Source organism: Hordeum vulgare, chromosome 1H (assembly GCF_904849725.1).
Source record: "Hordeum vulgare subsp. vulgare chromosome 1H, MorexV3_pseudomolecules_assembly, whole genome shotgun sequence".
In the NCBI taxonomy this organism is placed as follows: domain Eukaryota; kingdom Viridiplantae; phylum Streptophyta; class Magnoliopsida; order Poales; family Poaceae; genus Hordeum; species Hordeum vulgare.
The window spans coordinates 379,632,155-379,648,130 of record NC_058518.1 but is presented as its reverse complement, the minus strand read 5'-3'; the positions used below and the strand labels follow the sequence as shown (position 1 = coordinate 379,648,130).

The 15,976-nt window shown below is 47.4% G+C and overlaps 1 protein-coding gene and 2 non-coding genes across 3 annotated transcripts; 1 reads left to right on the top strand and 2 right to left on the bottom strand.

Annotated features, from left to right (window-relative positions):
* Positions 1–4,006: 4,006 nt before the first annotated feature.
* Positions 4,007–8,644, top strand: LOC123438767 (probable methyltransferase PMT2). The gene is made up of 7 exons (XM_045115802.1): positions 4,007–4,287; positions 5,573–6,215; positions 6,497–6,707; positions 6,796–7,087; positions 7,372–7,740; positions 7,843–7,920; positions 8,007–8,644. Exons 2-7 carry the CDS (start codon positions 5,577–5,579, stop codon positions 8,233–8,235), a joined length of 1,818 nt encoding a protein of 605 aa, XP_044971737.1. The 5' UTR covers positions 4,007–4,287; positions 5,573–5,576; the 3' UTR covers positions 8,236–8,644.
* Positions 8,645–9,064: 420 nt separating this feature from the next.
* LOC123424023 lies at positions 9,065–9,153 on the bottom strand. The gene has a single exon (XR_006621514.1). It is a non-coding gene; the product is annotated as a small nucleolar RNA snoR14 (small nucleolar RNA).
* Positions 9,154–9,227: 74 nt separating this feature from the next.
* LOC123423979 lies at positions 9,228–9,306 on the bottom strand. The gene has a single exon (XR_006621486.1). It is a non-coding gene; the product is annotated as a small nucleolar RNA U61 (small nucleolar RNA).
* Positions 9,307–15,976: the final 6,670 nt, after the last annotated feature.

Here is a 15,976-nt window from a genome sequence, read left to right as displayed (position 1 = left end):
TATCCTAGCCGACGTTGCTACGCTGCGCTGCCGGCGATGAACTCTTGCACACGACGTTGAGAACCGACGAGGGGAAGAGCCCGCACCTGCTGGACACCCATCTACGCGGGGAGGAGCCCCTGCTACAAACACACATGCACTCCAACTCGCCCGGCTACTGCCACGCCGCGCAGCTGCTGCCGGGGTAGCCTACCGCGGCTCACCAACGGCGAGGCCAGCCTAGCCATGGCGCGGCTACCACGAGGGGAGGGAGCCCCTCTGCGCAGCACACCCGCGCACTCTGCACTTTGCAGAACAACCGCTACTACTGCATCCTCTATCACGCTACTGCCATCGAACAGAGAAAGCTCGCACCACGACGGATCCGAGCCGATCCGCGCAGGAGGAAGGAAGGGGGGACGCGCGGCCTCACCTTGGGGAGAAGAGGGGGCGCCGAACAGGGAGGAGGAGCGCCGGAGGGGAAGAAGACGAGCCGATGAAGTTCCTCCGAAGACCGAAGAAGAGGACGCAGTTCGCCCGGTTCGCCCCGTTGACGAGGACGAGCTCGACGGGAGGGTCGCTCCCCGGGGCTCCTAGCGCCGGGAATGGGATGCGGGGAACCACCCCGAGCCCCCGGACATGGCGGCCGTGCCGCCCGACGACGCACGCGGGGTAGACGCCGGCGACTCTCCCTTCTCTGCACTCTCTGCAACCTACAGGAAGCTTACCTGGGGAGGAAAGGAAGAGATGGAGGGGGAGGAAGGAGATGGTGGCGGCAGGAGGAAACCCTATTCGAGGGGAGGCTCGGACGCCCAGATATATAGGGCCCTCGACGTCCGCGCTCACGGCACCGTCAGTTCTCCCTCTCTCTCACGTGCTGACGGAAAGAAGAAAGCGGGGGAAGGAGAAGAAATGCCGTCAGGGGAAGAAGGAAAGGAGGGGCTCTCGCGTGGGCTCTCTCTGGAGGGGAAGCAGCTGGGCCAGAAGGGAGGGAAGCCCACGGCGAGTACCCGGGGAGAGAAGGAAAAAAACGCAGGGAGTTTGTATTTAGATAAAAAAAATACACACAGGGAAGAAAATATTACCCAAAATAAACTACTGGGATAAAAATTAAAAGGAAAATCCTGCTGGTCATAAGGAATTATGGCCCATTAGAATAAAATAGGAAAGCAAAATTTGGAGCCTTTTGAAATAAATGCAAAACAGAAATTAATTTGCTGGTTTGGGTTTATTTGCACCTTTAAAAACAAATAGCAAGTCAGCAAAAAAATACTCCTCCTCATAATCTCAATTTAGTCCAACCACCAGACATTTTAGAATCATTTTTGGGAAGAAGGAATTCTGACATGGAAAAAATAGGAGGGAAAAGGAGTTAAATAGCAAGAGCTTAAAATGACTAGCACTCACTCCTACATTACACACACCATTATCACATGCATCACAAGATAGTGCAATACCACCACATAACCCTAGCAAGATCACATGCACTCACAACACCACAACGCTACTCCTAGTAAGAACATATGCAACATGATCATGACATGCAATCATAAGGTATGGCAAGGAATGATATGTTATGCATGCATGCAAGGGAAGTAAGTACTAAGGAACACACATGAAATCATGGCACAAAATGATATCATCACAATCTCTGACAAGGTGGCCCCACATGGAAGGTTACAAAAAGGGAAAGTCCTACACTTGGGGCATTACATGGGACCTCGCCCTATAGATCCTCGCCGCAGCTTCTCAAACTTTCGCTGTAGCTGGCGAACCGTCCTTGCCAATCAGCCAAACTCTCTCGCCCCCACGGTTCGATGTTCTCTGGAACGCCCCCAGTGAATCCATGATACCTTGCAGGTCATCAGGCCGCTGTTGCGCTTGCCAAGTGGACGAAACGAGCTGTTCGTAATCCAGGTGTGTTTGCCACACATTCTCATAGCGAAACTGTTTTGCTCGACGTGCCCCCTGGTCAATCCCGAGCATATTTATTTCCACGATAAGGAAGAAGTGATCACACTCCACAGCACTAACATGGCGCACTCTAACATCAGCATACCGTTGTCGAAAAGAATCATTTGCAAAAGCTCTATCCAACCGAGCTTTCACGTTGGAAGAACCTTGTTGTCTATTATCACGTGTGAAGGGAATCCCGGTCCATCCCAGATCCTAGAATGCTACCTCCTCTATGACATCTCTGAAAGCCTGCATCTGACGCTGTGTCCGACGCGCACGACTAAAGTGTTCATCATCATAGAGAGTCTCATTATAATCCCCCATGCTCAACCACGCCGAGTGTGGCATGGCGAACAGGGTCCGCAGCAGATTCCAACTCTGCATCCTATTGTCCACTCTTGGTGCACCATAGAACCCTGTGAATCTCCACTCAACTGAGTTTTGATCACTCAATCGCACCATAGTATCAATATGGTCGATACTGAAATTTCTCAAATCAACGGTGACGTCTTTGGACCAGAACAGGCCAACGCCCCCACTTAGTCCATTGCTGTCCACCGCAAAGCATCCCGCAAACCCTAGTCGATGGCGTAGGTTTTCCACCCTTCGAGCCCTGATTTTGGTCTCCATTACAAATAGCAGGGCAGGAGCTTCTTGCTTCACAATGTTGCGAAGCTCTCGAACTGCCTCGAGGTTCCCAAGCCCCCCGCAGTTCGAGCTGATGCACCTCATTGGGACTGGCAGGGCTGCGCCGCAACCTCTGCCGAATTAGCCGGAGTAGGTTTCTTCTTCTTCGGTACTCTTTCCCCCTCCTGTTCCAACTCATGATCCACCTCATTTTCATCTCTGCTCATATCATGATCCTCCACCTCTACAACAGCTGCGGCAGAACCATCAGTGATCAAAAGCTTAGTTTCAGCCACACGGCGATATGCCTGCTTAGGTACATCCTTCCTCTTGTAGTTCATGCGGTTTTTGACAGGAGAATTGACTTCGGTGTTGCCACCCTTCGTACTGGTAGTAGAGTTCTTGGACTCCCTCTGGTTACTTGTTCCTGAATAGTGCTCCTTATTCGAGCTGTCACCAGACGCAGCCTTCTTCCAGTCATCACTAGCCCTAAGTTTTGGCCCAAAAGGCAGATCGCCCTTAGCATCTCGGGGGCCTGGATTAGGGCAGTAGAGCTCTGAATGTCCGAGCCGGCCACAGGAGAAGCAAAAGTGAGGTACATGCTCGTACTGGATGTCATACATATCCACCTCAAAAGGGACTTGTTCCTGAATAGTGCTCCTTATTCGAGCTGTCACCAGACGCAGCCTTCTTCCAGTCATCACTAGCCCTAAGTTTTGGCCCAAAAGGCAGATCGCCCTTAGCATCTCGGGGGCCTGGATTAGGGCAGTAGAGCTCTGAATGTCCGAGCCGGCCACAGGAGAAGCAAAAGTGAGGTACATGCTCGTACTGGATGTCATACATATCCACCTCAAAAGGGACTTGTTCCTGAATAGTGCTCCTTATTCGAGCTGTCACCAGACGCAGCCTTCTTCCAGTCATCACTAGCCCTAAGTTTTGGCCCAAAAGGCAGATCGCCCTTAGCATCTCGGAGGCCTGGATTAGGGCAGTAGAGCTCTGAATGTCCGAGCCGGCCACAGAAGAAGCAAAAGTGAGGTACATGCTCGTACTGGATGTCATACATATCCACCTCAAAAGGGGTGAGGGGGGGGGGGAGATCGAACCCACAACCCCAGGTACAACCACCAGAGTCACACCACTAGGCTAGGCCATGGAGGCTTGATGGTTTCCTATGATATCCACACATCTTTTCAATTTCGAGCCACAAATATACATGTACAAGATACCCAATAATCCGTGTACATGTTTTCCGTATTTTTCGGAAACTTAAAAATACCGCGTGAAACATGTGGTGCGTGCGAATTGCGATAACATTTTCCGGCCAAGTGAATAGTAAACGGTTTTTCTTCCAGTTGAGGACTCGAACAGAAAGGTCCCCAGCAAACCAAACCAACACGACACAACACAAGGGCGCGACCTGCCGCTCTCTTTCCCACTCCCGCGTCGTCTCGCTCTCGCCCCCCTCTCATTTTGTCCCCTTTCCGCTGTCCCCGGAGCGATGAGACCATTTCGCCGTCTCCCGCGAGCGGCCTGAGTCAAAGCCGCAGCAGCGGGTCCACGGCAGCGTACGCCCAACCCCCAACCCCACCAGCGACGCCGCCCGCCCTCCACCCCGCCAGCGACGCCGCCCGCCCTCCACCCCGCCAGCGACGCCGCCGCCTCCCCAGGCGTGCTCGAAACCACCACCCCCTCCCCCCTGCTCGCGGAGGCGACACGGAGAGCGAGGTTCGCTTGCTTCCTCCGCTCCTAAACCCCCCGTCTGGATTCGATCCCCGCGCGCGCTAGCTCGCCGAGCCTCGGACCGCCTCGGCTCGCTTCGCTTGCTCCTGCGCGTGCCCCGCGATGATTTCGTTTTCGATTTTGCTTCGGCGGCTGGGTTCGGGCATGGTGGAATTCGGACCCCGCCTCTCTCTTCGTCGCGTGCTGCTTTTGATCTGCCTCGCGCTCTGGTTTGTGCGTGTGTGCCCTGGTGGGATCGGAATTCCGCAGAGGCCTAACGGATTGTGGTCTCGTCCAACTTGATAGTCCACTTGCTGTCGTTGGAATTAGGGTTGACCGCGTCAGAATCTGCTAGCACCGGCTCCATATTTTTCGATTTTATTATTTCTGATTGTTATGGGCGAAACACTGGATCGATTGGCTAGTGCTTCTGTGGGATTTTCGTTCTAGATGGCGAAATTTTAGCCAATGGTAGAATGTTATCGCTAGCTCCTACTGTCGCCACATGCACGAACTAGGCCCTTCTGCTGATGACTGCTGCATGACTTCTGCGGTATTAGAACATACCCTCTGAAGGTAGTCATGTATAGGCTAATATGGTTTTTGTTTTCGGTTCGTGTTTCCCCCTTAATTAACCGGGTCACACTATTTTGTTAAATTGAAGGGCATCGCTCCTGCTAGTGTGACTGCACATGGCGAAACACCAAAACTGATGCTTAAAACTATTCGAGCGTATTAGATATATTACAGTTCTTCCATGATAAGCTCTTTGGTTTAAATTATGCATGAGGGTTGGTAAATCCTGCCTGGTTTCATCTGGATCAGATCCTAACACCTAGAAGTAGATTTGTAATAGTATGTGAAATAGAAGTCACTACTCAAATATCAATTGTTGTTGCTGTTATCAGTTGTGATCATCTGGTGCAGTTGCCATCCGTTAGGATTTGAATTACTTTTTATTTGGTTTGATGTAGTATATCCACAACTCATTATTTTGATGTGGATGTCCTATCGATAAGCAGTATGTTGCAAATATGTGATCCATTTAGAGTGAATCCTTATGATTTTTAAATTGAAGTCACTACCCATTTATCAATTGTTGTTGCTGTTATCAGTTGTGATCATCTGATGCAATTGCCATCCGTTAGGATTTGAATGGCTTTTTATCTGGTCTAATTTGATACATCTACATCTCACTGATTCGATGTAGATGTCCTATCTATAAGCAGTACATTGCAAATATGTGATCCGTTTAGAGTGAATCCTTATGATTTTCCTGCAATGATTTCAGGTTCATGAGGGGCTCCAGAATGAATCCAGACCGTAGGACACGGAGCATCATGTCAGTAGTAATTGTGATGGGTTTGTGCGGCTTCTTCTATATACTAGGCGCTTGGCAGAAAAGCGGGACAGGGAGGGGTGATAGTATAGCATTGAGGGTGACAAAGGAAACCGATTGTACAATCTTGCCAAATCTGCACTTTGAGACCCATCATAGCATGGATGGTGTTAATCCGTTGACCATGAACAATAAAGTGTTTAAGCCATGCAATATTAGATACAGTGACTATACTCCTTGCCAAGACCAGAACCGAGCAATGCTCTTTCCTAGAGGAAATATGACCTATCGAGAGAGGCATTGTCCTGCGAAAAATGAGAAGCTGCACTGCCTTATCCCAGCACCAAAAGGCTATGTCACCCCTTTTCCTTGGCCCAAGAGCCGTGAGTATGTTCCATATGCAAATGCTCCATACAAGAGTCTGGCAGTTGAAAAGGCAGTTCAGAACTGGATCCAGTACCGGGGAGATGTGTTCCATTTCCCAGGAGGCGGGACAATGTTTCCAAATGGAGCAAGTTCTTACATTGATGAACTTGCATCAGTCATTCCACTTGCTGATGGCACCATCAGGACTGCACTTGATACTGGATGTGGGGTATGTCTATTAAACACATATTTCAGTCATTTGCTCCCCCGAAGATGTGTTAGCACTTAGCTGCTATTCGCAATCTCTTTAATTTTCTTCTTACTTGCATCATTGCTTAGCTCATGCTCTACTTCATATAGCAGTAAGTCATTAGATGTTAGTTTCTTGGGCACATCTTGGTTCTTAGTCCAACTTTTGTGGTATTTTCACATATACAATTAGGCCTTATTTGGTGGTGCTGGTGCATTCTTGCCCTTAAGACTTGGGAGTAACATTTTGACCATTTGTAGGTTGCAAGCTGGGGTGCTTACCTAATGGATAGAAATATATTGGCCATGTCATTTGCACCTCGAGACTCACATGAAGCTCAGGTTCAATTTGCTTTGGAGCGAGGTGTTCCTGCTGTAATTGGAGTGCTTGGGACTGTGAAGCTCCCATACCCATCTAGATCTTTTGATATGGCCCATTGCTCACGCTGCTTAATCCCCTGGAAGTCAAATGGTGAGTAGTATCAACCGTGCATAAATATTGGAACTACTTGTGCCAATTGGATTATTTTCAAGAGCTATAGTTTTTTTGCTTCCTGCAGATGGAATGTACATGATGGAAGTAGATCGGGTTCTTAGGCCTGGAGGTTATTGGATATTATCTGGTCCTCCCATCAACTGGAAGAAATATTACAAAACATGGCAAAGATCCAAACAAGATGCAGAGGAGGAACAAAATAGAATTGAGAACATTGCTGAAATGCTTTGCTGGAATAAAATATATGAGAAGGAAGATACTGTTATTTGGCAGAAAAAGGAAAATTCAAATCCATGCCATAACAAGAATAGTCGTACTAGCAAGATGTGCAAAGTTCAAGATGGAGATGACATCTGGTATGTTCTCTATGTATATATACAAACACATGCTGTAAAGTACAAACATCCGCATCAACTTGAGTATTCAACTGGGTGACATAGAAATTAATGATCTATTTACTTCAAGGTCTGAGTTTGTTATAATTTCCGTTTTTCTGTCCTTTTATTGAAACAGAGGCAGGTATATAGTAAGGTATAAGAAAATGAAAACTTGTATAAGAAAATGTATGTTATAACTTATGTTTCCTGTCCTTTCATTATATTGGTTTTTTAATCATATTTTTGTATGGTTTGTACTTTAGGTATAAGAAAATGGAAACTTGTATAACACCAATCCCAGAGGGAGCACATCAGCTACAGAAGTTTCCAGAGAGACTATTTGTAGTTCCTCCAAGAATTCTTGACAGTACCCAAGGTGTTACAGAAGAAGTCTATGAAGAGGATAAGAAGCTGTGGAAGAAGCATGTTGATACATACAAGAGGATAAACAAGCTGATAGGGAAGTCAAGGTATAGGAATATCATGGACATGAATGCAGGCCTTGGAAGTTTTGCTGCAGCGCTGAATTCTCCCGGCTCCTGGGTCATGAACGTTGTGCCTACGATATCGGAGAGGAACAACACTCTTGGTATCATCTATGAGCGAGGTCTTATTGGCATATACCATGACTGGTGAGTCTTGAAGTCCCAGTGTTGTGTTGTCTATATGGGCAAATGATATGTTGATACGATTGAACCCATTCCTGAATCACTATTACTTTGTGCTGTTATCAGGTGCGAAGCATTCTCTACGTACCCTAGGACATATGACCTGATACATGCCAGCGGCGTCTTCAGTTTGTACGAGAACAAGTAGGCGATCCCTTCTCTCGTGGTGATACAATTATAAAAAAAGGAAATCTATGCGCTCTTCTTATATGATTTTGTGCAATTGTTAGGTGTGACCTGGAAGACATTCTTCTTGAGATGGATAGGATCCTGCGTCCTGAGGGCACTGTCATACTGCGGGACAATGTCGAGGTGCTGAACAAGGTCAGGAGGACGGTGGCGGGGATGCGATGGAAGTCCAAGCTACTTGATCACGAAGATGGCCCTCTTGTGCCTGAAAAACTTCTGATTGCTGTTAAAGAGTACTGGGTTGGCAGCAAAGAAGGAAAGAGTTCATAGACTCTTACCCTGCGTCAAGATTTTGGACCTCTGATTGCTGTTGGGTACTGCGTTTGGCAACGGAGAAGGAAACAGTTCATAGATTCTCTCCCTATATCACGATTTTGGACTTCTGATTGATGTTAAAGAGCAGCGAAAAAGGAACAGTGCATAGATTCTTGATCCCTGCGCATCGATCAATAGAGCTTGTTCATAGATACAGATCTCTGTTGAGATGGTATAGTTGACAAAAATGTGCATGTCCTTGAAGGAAACATTAATTGATGATTTTTCCAATACTTTTCAGTCAGTTATCCAATACCGGGCTTAGATTACATTTCATATATCTTGACGAATGAGCATTGGCAGTAATCCTGTAATGTACTGGAATGCAAGCTCTTCGGTTTAATATTTCGACAGTGTTTTTCGAGCGTGTTTACAGCGTGGACTCTTGATCTAGGGCTTCCTTCTGCGCCAACTGCAGATTTGGAGTTCTTCCCCAGCAACAAAAGTCGTTTTCTGCTCACAACGCCTACAACGTTTTCTGTCTACAACAGCAGTCTTGCAAATGCTCCACCTCTTCTCTAATGCTCCTCAGAGTACATCAGCGCTGGCGGGCAACAGTGTGCTAAGATTTTCTTTGCATGTCCCAGTCTTTCTGGTAATAATTCTCAGTACAATCGAACTGTGTTTTATTAATATATTTAGTATAATGTGTGGTGGCTAAAAATAAGTGGAACATATTCTTTCTGATTGATGAAAGAAGCTACAAAAGCATATTGAAAACCAAACTAAATTGCAGTACACAGGCGAAAAGAAGAGAAGGGGATCGGGGATTAGAGACTTGGATGCGATCAGAGCCTGTCGGGATGTATGCGTGTCTTCACTTTGTGACATCAGGGGATTGACAGACTATCATACATAACATCATCACCTCGCATCGAAATCAATCCATTCCCAAAACAAATCCACACTAGGGAAGGAATAAACATCCAGAAAACAACGGAAAAGTGGGGCTCAGAACTTCTTAGAGGGTTGTGTTACCGACATCGGCGCATCCGCCTCCGGCACAGGTTTCGTTCCTCATTGCCGGCCATCGATTAGCACAAAAGCCAATCATCTCCAACAGGAGAAATACTCACGAAAAAAATCAAGAGAAAACAAAAGGGACGAGCAGCTTCAGAGGGAACGATGGAAAGGAGAAGTTGCATCGTAAATCAGACACCAATCCGGCACGGGGGAGAAGGGAGAGATGCGTTCTTGTTTCAAGACGGCTGCTGAAGGAAGGAATCCTGTGCCCTTCTTTTATAGACGAAGGGAAGGGGGCATGGGAAACCCTAAAGATATCCTGGTGTGCTATTGGGCTTCCGATGAGCTGAGAGGCCAGGGCCAACATTAATAATGAAACAATGGGCCGAGAAGCCCGACTAGTTGGCCGGCCTGCGTCTGCTAAGTGGTAACTTCCAAATTCAGACAAATCCAGAATTCCTGTTTGGGACTGCTCTACTCCAGTAAATTCAGCTCCGCTCTAGAAAACATAAGCCAAACGGGGTAGCTTCACGATATACAGCTCTACAAAAAAACTAGAATCTAGGGTCCAACTTCCTGTTTTTTATGAAGCTCTCTAGGAGGTGCTCCATAAAATTATATAAGCTGGAGTTGGAGCGAAATTACCCACCACTTCCACCCGTAAGTGGATACCCCTTCATTTCTCCCCTCTCATCCAATCAAATAGATTCTTTCCACCAAAGTTTCCATTAGTGAAGCTGGAGCTGGATAAAAACCAAACGTTCTCTTTGAAAAAGCTACAACTTTCGTATGAAACTGCTCCAAAGTGAATTTGATGAAGTGGAGCTGCTTTTGATGGAGCAAAGCGGTCCCAAACAGGGCCTTAAAAAAGGGCAATCCTGAGCCAAATCCATGTTTTGAGAAGGGTCGCCTCGAACTAGAAATAGTGAATTTGTATAAAAAAAATAGACATGGTGAATAAATTGAAATCACTATCCTTCTAAAAGCCCCTCTCAACTTTTCTCATCGTCGAATCCAAAAGAAAAACTTCTCTCAGGGTGATAAGTGGTGTTACGTGTGCAACACATTTTACTTATATTTTGCACTTTCTTAGATAGTTCTTTTAAAAGAAATCCATTGAATCATGCATTCAAATTACAAACCATTTTATCAATGAGTTCCATGCGGAGATCTGCAATAATAGATCTCATATTAATAAATTTGGACGGAGTTTTTTCTTAAAAAGCGGAAAGAAAAACACCAAAAGCATGAAAACCCATATAAAAACAAAAAAGAAAAGGAAACAAAACAAGAAATTTTCTGCTAAAAAATCGGAAATAAAAACCAAAATTAGGAAAACAAGAACACCCTAAAATATACGAGAAAGATAATGTACGTCTGATTTCTGGGATAAACGTGTTCACCTTCGTTTGATTAATTGCATTAATATTAAAGATGAATGAGTTGCCACGTCATCAAAACCAAATCATTCGGTCATTTAGCCATCCTCGCGAACGTCTCTCTCTCTATTCCCGGCCACATGTCTCCTACCTTATCCATTTCCCCACCTCACCTACATCATTACACTACCCCACCCCCATCTCGTCGCCTCCCTAAGCGTTTTGCGCTCAGGTCGCCTCCCTAAGCGTTGTTACGAAGAATCAAGCGCCGCACTCCACGTATGCGCGCGTCGAATTGAGTTGCGGTTTTAAAGCGGAGGTCGGGCGCTAGCTGCTTACCCGTGCCTCCGCGGCAGGAGTCAAGATCGCCTCCATCTGCACGAGACTCTCTCGCCAAGCTGTTCGTCCTTGACGCCATCACACACCTCCGGGTCTGCACCGCTGGTTCGAGGCGCCGTTTTTGGGTGAATGTCGAGCAATGGCTGCTCGGCCGTGTCGTCGCGAAGGGAGTCAAGATGCCTCCATGAGTGTGCTCCTCGCGCGCCACTGACCTGCTCGTTTGCATCGCCATCAAAGGCTGACTGAAAGGACGTGGGTGTCGCCTAGAGGGGGGGGGGGTCAATATGCGCTTTAAAATAATTACGGTTTACGCTTGAACAGATGCGGAATGAAACTTACATATAATTAGTCAAGCACGAAACCTAAAACAACTAGGCTCACATATGTGCACCAACAACTTATGCTAAGCAAGATAAACAACTAAGTGATAGCAACATATATAAGATGAAACAATATGGCTATCACAAAGTAAAGTGCATAAGTAAAGGGCTCGGGTAAGAGATAACCGATGCATATGGAGACGGTGATGTATCCCAAAGTTCACACCCTTACGGATGCTAATCTTTGTTTGAAGCGGTGTGGAGGCACAATGCTCCTTAAGAAGCCACTAGGGCAACTGTAATCTGCTCACGTCCTCGCACAATGCATGATGTCGTGATTCCACTAAGGGACCCTTGAGGGTGGTCAACGAACCCATACAAACAAGGTTGGGGCAATCTCCACAACTTAATTGGAGGTTCCCAACAACACCATGAAGCTTCACCATAATGGACTGTGGCTCCGAGGTGACCTCAAATGCTCGGGGCAATCTCCACAATCTAATTGAAAACCCCCGACGCTTGTCGGGAGCTTTACACCACAGTGATTGAGCTTCGAGGCACCACCAACCGTCTAGGGCGTCAAAGCACCCAAGAGGAACAAGCTTTAGATTACCAAGTACCCAAGAGTAATAAGTTTCTCAACATTTCACTTCCACGTATCACCGTGGAGAACTCAAACCGATGCAACTAGTGCAATGGAAAGAATACACGAAGTGGTAAAGTCCCTCACGCTCAAATCCCTCCACAACAACAAAAGCTATGGAGGAATATGAGAGGAAGAACAAGGAGCTCACACAGAACCCCAAGATCTAAATCCGAGGGGTTCCCCTCACATAGAGGAGAGAGTGATTGGTCGAAATGTGGTTCTAGATCTCCTCTCTCCTTTCCCTCAAGAACTAGCAAGCATCATTGGAGGGATTGAGAGTTAGCAAGCTCAAAGAAGGTCAACAATGGAGGAAGAACACGAGCTCAAGTGATAGATAAACCATTGGGGAAGAAGACCCCCTTAAATAGGTCTTCCCAAATCCAACATTTATGTGCACATGTCATGCACAAGCGGTACTACCGCTTGGCTGAGCGGTACTTCCCCTGGAGCGGTACTACCGCTCTGCGGCGAGCGGTACTTTCGCTGAAAACGATCAAAGGCACCAGAGAGAAAAATTAAGTGGAAGAGAGGCCGGAAGGGGAGAGCGGTAGTACCGCTCAGTCCCCAGCGGTACTTCCGCTCAAAATGGGCAAAGGCATCGAAGATGCCACAGAGAAAAACTAAGCGAAAGAGGGGACGAAAGGGGAGGGCGTCAGTACCGCCAGAGCGGTACAACAGCTCTGCCCCCAGCGATACTTCCGTTTGAGAGAGAAAACTTGTCGTGGCACTAAAATTGCCATAACTTTCACGTACGAGCTTTGAATTGAGCAAACTCAAGCTCGTTGGTTATCTTAAGAACATGCGGTCATGAAAATGCCAATGATATGAAGATGTTAAAGCTCTGTGAATGAAGAACCGACAAAAACTCCAACATAAAAAACATCATAGAATATGCACATGAACTCCGTTTTCGATGAACTCGAACTTGTCATGAAGATGACCATAAGCTCAATAACCCACATAGGAAAAAAAACAAGAACCAAGAAAGATGATTATGCCAAGAATGCAATGGTTTGAGCTCTCAATGAATGATACGATCAAGCTACTCACTTGAGAGCCCCCTTGATAGTAAGGCAATTGTGACAGCCCAATGCCGACGTTCCAGAAGCTTCCCCTTTTCTTTCCGTTTTCGTCATGTGGGTATTTTCAGTTGCCGCATCATCATCGCATCATGCGCATCATCTGCATTGCATCGGCGTCTCCGTTGTCGCCCGTTTTTCAAAACTTGCATCCGCTAGTAGTTGCCGGTTCTCGTCATTGTCCGTTCTGAGCCCGACCGCACTCGCACGCGCCCGCGGCACCGTCGAAACCCTGTTTTAGAAGTGCGTTTATAACTTTCTCTGATCGGGGTGAAACTTGGCATGCGGTCGTGATTAGTTATAGCCAGGCCGCCTGTCGAATTTCGTCGCGATCGGAGTTCGTCTGGTACCTGAATGGTCGACCGTAGCGGCACCGTATTAGGTCTACCGTCGGACGGTCATCGGTGTTTTAAAAAATTGTTGCCGTGCCGCCCGTTTCCCCTCTCATCTCCGGATATCCCCTCTATGCGGCCGCGTACCCGTACCCGCGTTCGGAATCGTCCGAATCCGACCCCGCGGTTGGATCCGGAACGCGATTCCGGCTAACTTAGCCCCCCCATTTGTTATAAATAGACCACCAATTCATTTTTTTAGACAACCTACCCCGTGCCTCGTTATCCGCGCCTACCAGAAACCCTAGCCGCCACCCGGTCTCTCTCTCCTCTCCAGCGCCCCTCTCTCCCTCAGCCGCCGCCGAGGCCCGCTCGGGCCCGAGGCAGGCCCGGCCAAGCCCATCCGCCGCCGCCTCGAGGCCGGCCTCCTCGCCTCGTCTCCTCCCGAGCGCCTCCACTGCTGTGCGCCACCCTCGCCGGAGGCCCTCGCCGGCCGCTGCCTCCCCGCCGACCACTGGCCACCGGTCGCCGCCGGGATGCGCCGCCCAGGATCCTCGCCGCCGCGGCCCCGCCAGCGCGCCACCGCCTGCCCGGTTCCCACCGCCTGCAACCTCCGCCCTCCGCCATGGCCAGCCGCCGCCGAGCTTCGCCGGGGCCTTTGCCTCGCCCTCCGGTGGCCGCGAGACGCCGGATCCCGTCGCCCCTTCGCCACCCGGACCGGCCGCAGCCCCCTGCTGGCGCTCGCTGCGTCCGTCGCCGCCTCGTCGCCGATCCAGATCGGATCGGGAGAATCGCGTCGCCAGCGCCGCTTCCCACCACGTGGGCCGGCCAACCTCGCTAGCGCCGCGGCCCACCAGCTTGCCCCACCTCGGCCCAGCTACCTCGGCCCAGCAAGCTTTTCGGCCCAAGGTGAGGATTCCCCAGCCCCTTTATATTCGCCTAGCAGCATCTTAGTTAAATTGCGCCCACCAGTTTGGCCCGTTTAAATTAATTAGGATTTTCGGAATTGTTTTAATTCCAGGAAATATATAGATTTTCAAACGCCCGTAGTTTATTAACCGTAAGTCGGATCGAGGCGTATTTTATATGGTTTTGGGGTAGTTTTGCGAGTAGAACACGATTTCGCAACTTGCATAAATGTTTGATGTGGTTTGACCCACTGTTTGCCTAGAATAACGTGCTGTTCTAATAGGATACGCCCCGTATTTATATTTCTCGCAAGTCCGGTTTGCTCGTATGCCGTATTAGAAATGCCCATGTTTTAGGGACCATTATTCCACGTATTTTAGAGCGGTCACTGATATTTTTGCGTGTAGGGATTTGCCGCTAGATTATTTTCCGTGTCTAGGATTATTTCTCGCATTTTGTGTGGCTTTATCTTGTGTTGCAAACCCCACATATTTTATATGTTTTTGGGGTAGAAAAAATCCCATGGATTTTTCTGTGCAATTAGTTTTAGCTTTTGCGTAAGTTAGTTCGCGAGATATTTTGCTATGTTGCCTTTTGTTTAATTCGTAGGATTTATTCCGTGCCTCGTTTGAATTAGTTGTCAACTAGGGAGTTGATCTTGGATGTTTTGATTAGCCCCTGCTATTTTTGGTTGCAATAGAAATGCATGTTTAGGTGTTGTTTGCTTGCTCTCAAGTTGCTAGAAATAGTTCCGTTTTAGAGTAGCTGAAATATTTCTAAGTCTAGAATCTGTTATTATTTTGTGGCTGTCTTGTCTTGCTTGCATCTTGTGATCTGTAGCTCTTTTGACGTTGGTCCAATTGAGTTAGTTGTCCCCCTTATGTTTCTCTAGCATGCTGTTAAGTTTCATGTCATTTGGAGTCCTTTAGCTATAGGTTTTGCTGCTGTCAATATTGCTTCAGATCGAAAACTGCACTTTCATGAGGTGTAATTTTCACTAAGTCTGAAATAGTGCGTGAGATGCAATTTTGTGTCTTCTTTTCCTAGTGCTCCTTGCTGCCATGCTAGTTGTTGTTAGATGTTTGTAGTGGTGCTTCTTGCCCTCTTCCGTGCCATGCCTTGCTTGAGCAAATCGGAGTTGTGTAGCCGTAATTGTGGGGCGTAGAAAATGCTATGTGGCTGATTTTGGCAGATTGTAGTCATTTCTTGTTTTGCTCGTAGTTGTTGAACCGTAGCTCCGATCTGATCGTGTCCTACATGAAACTTGCGTAGAATCTTGTGTAGTTTCATTTTCTCTTTCTGGTTGGATGCCTTGAAGTGCTCGTAGCACCGTTGCACACATATTGCATTCATGCCATCATATCTTGCGATGCTTGTAACTTTTGATCCGTAGCTCCGTTGTAGATGATCTTTATGTGTAGATTGCTTGAAATGACGCGTAGAATCACGTGAACTTATTTGTTTTGTTGTTTAACAACCAATTAAATGCATTAGTTTAGATCTGGATAGAATTGTAAATTAACATGTGAGGTCGTCTCGGAGATGCTATATGTCGTTTCCGACCTCATTTAAAATGCCTAGATAGGTAGTTTAATTTCCGCTTCACCTCTTGCATGTTTGACAACATTAATATTGCCGTGTAGATAACCGGGAGTGAACTAAATAATTAACGTGGAGTTTGGTCAATATGCAACTCGTGCATATTGAACTTCACTTAATGTGTAGTGTT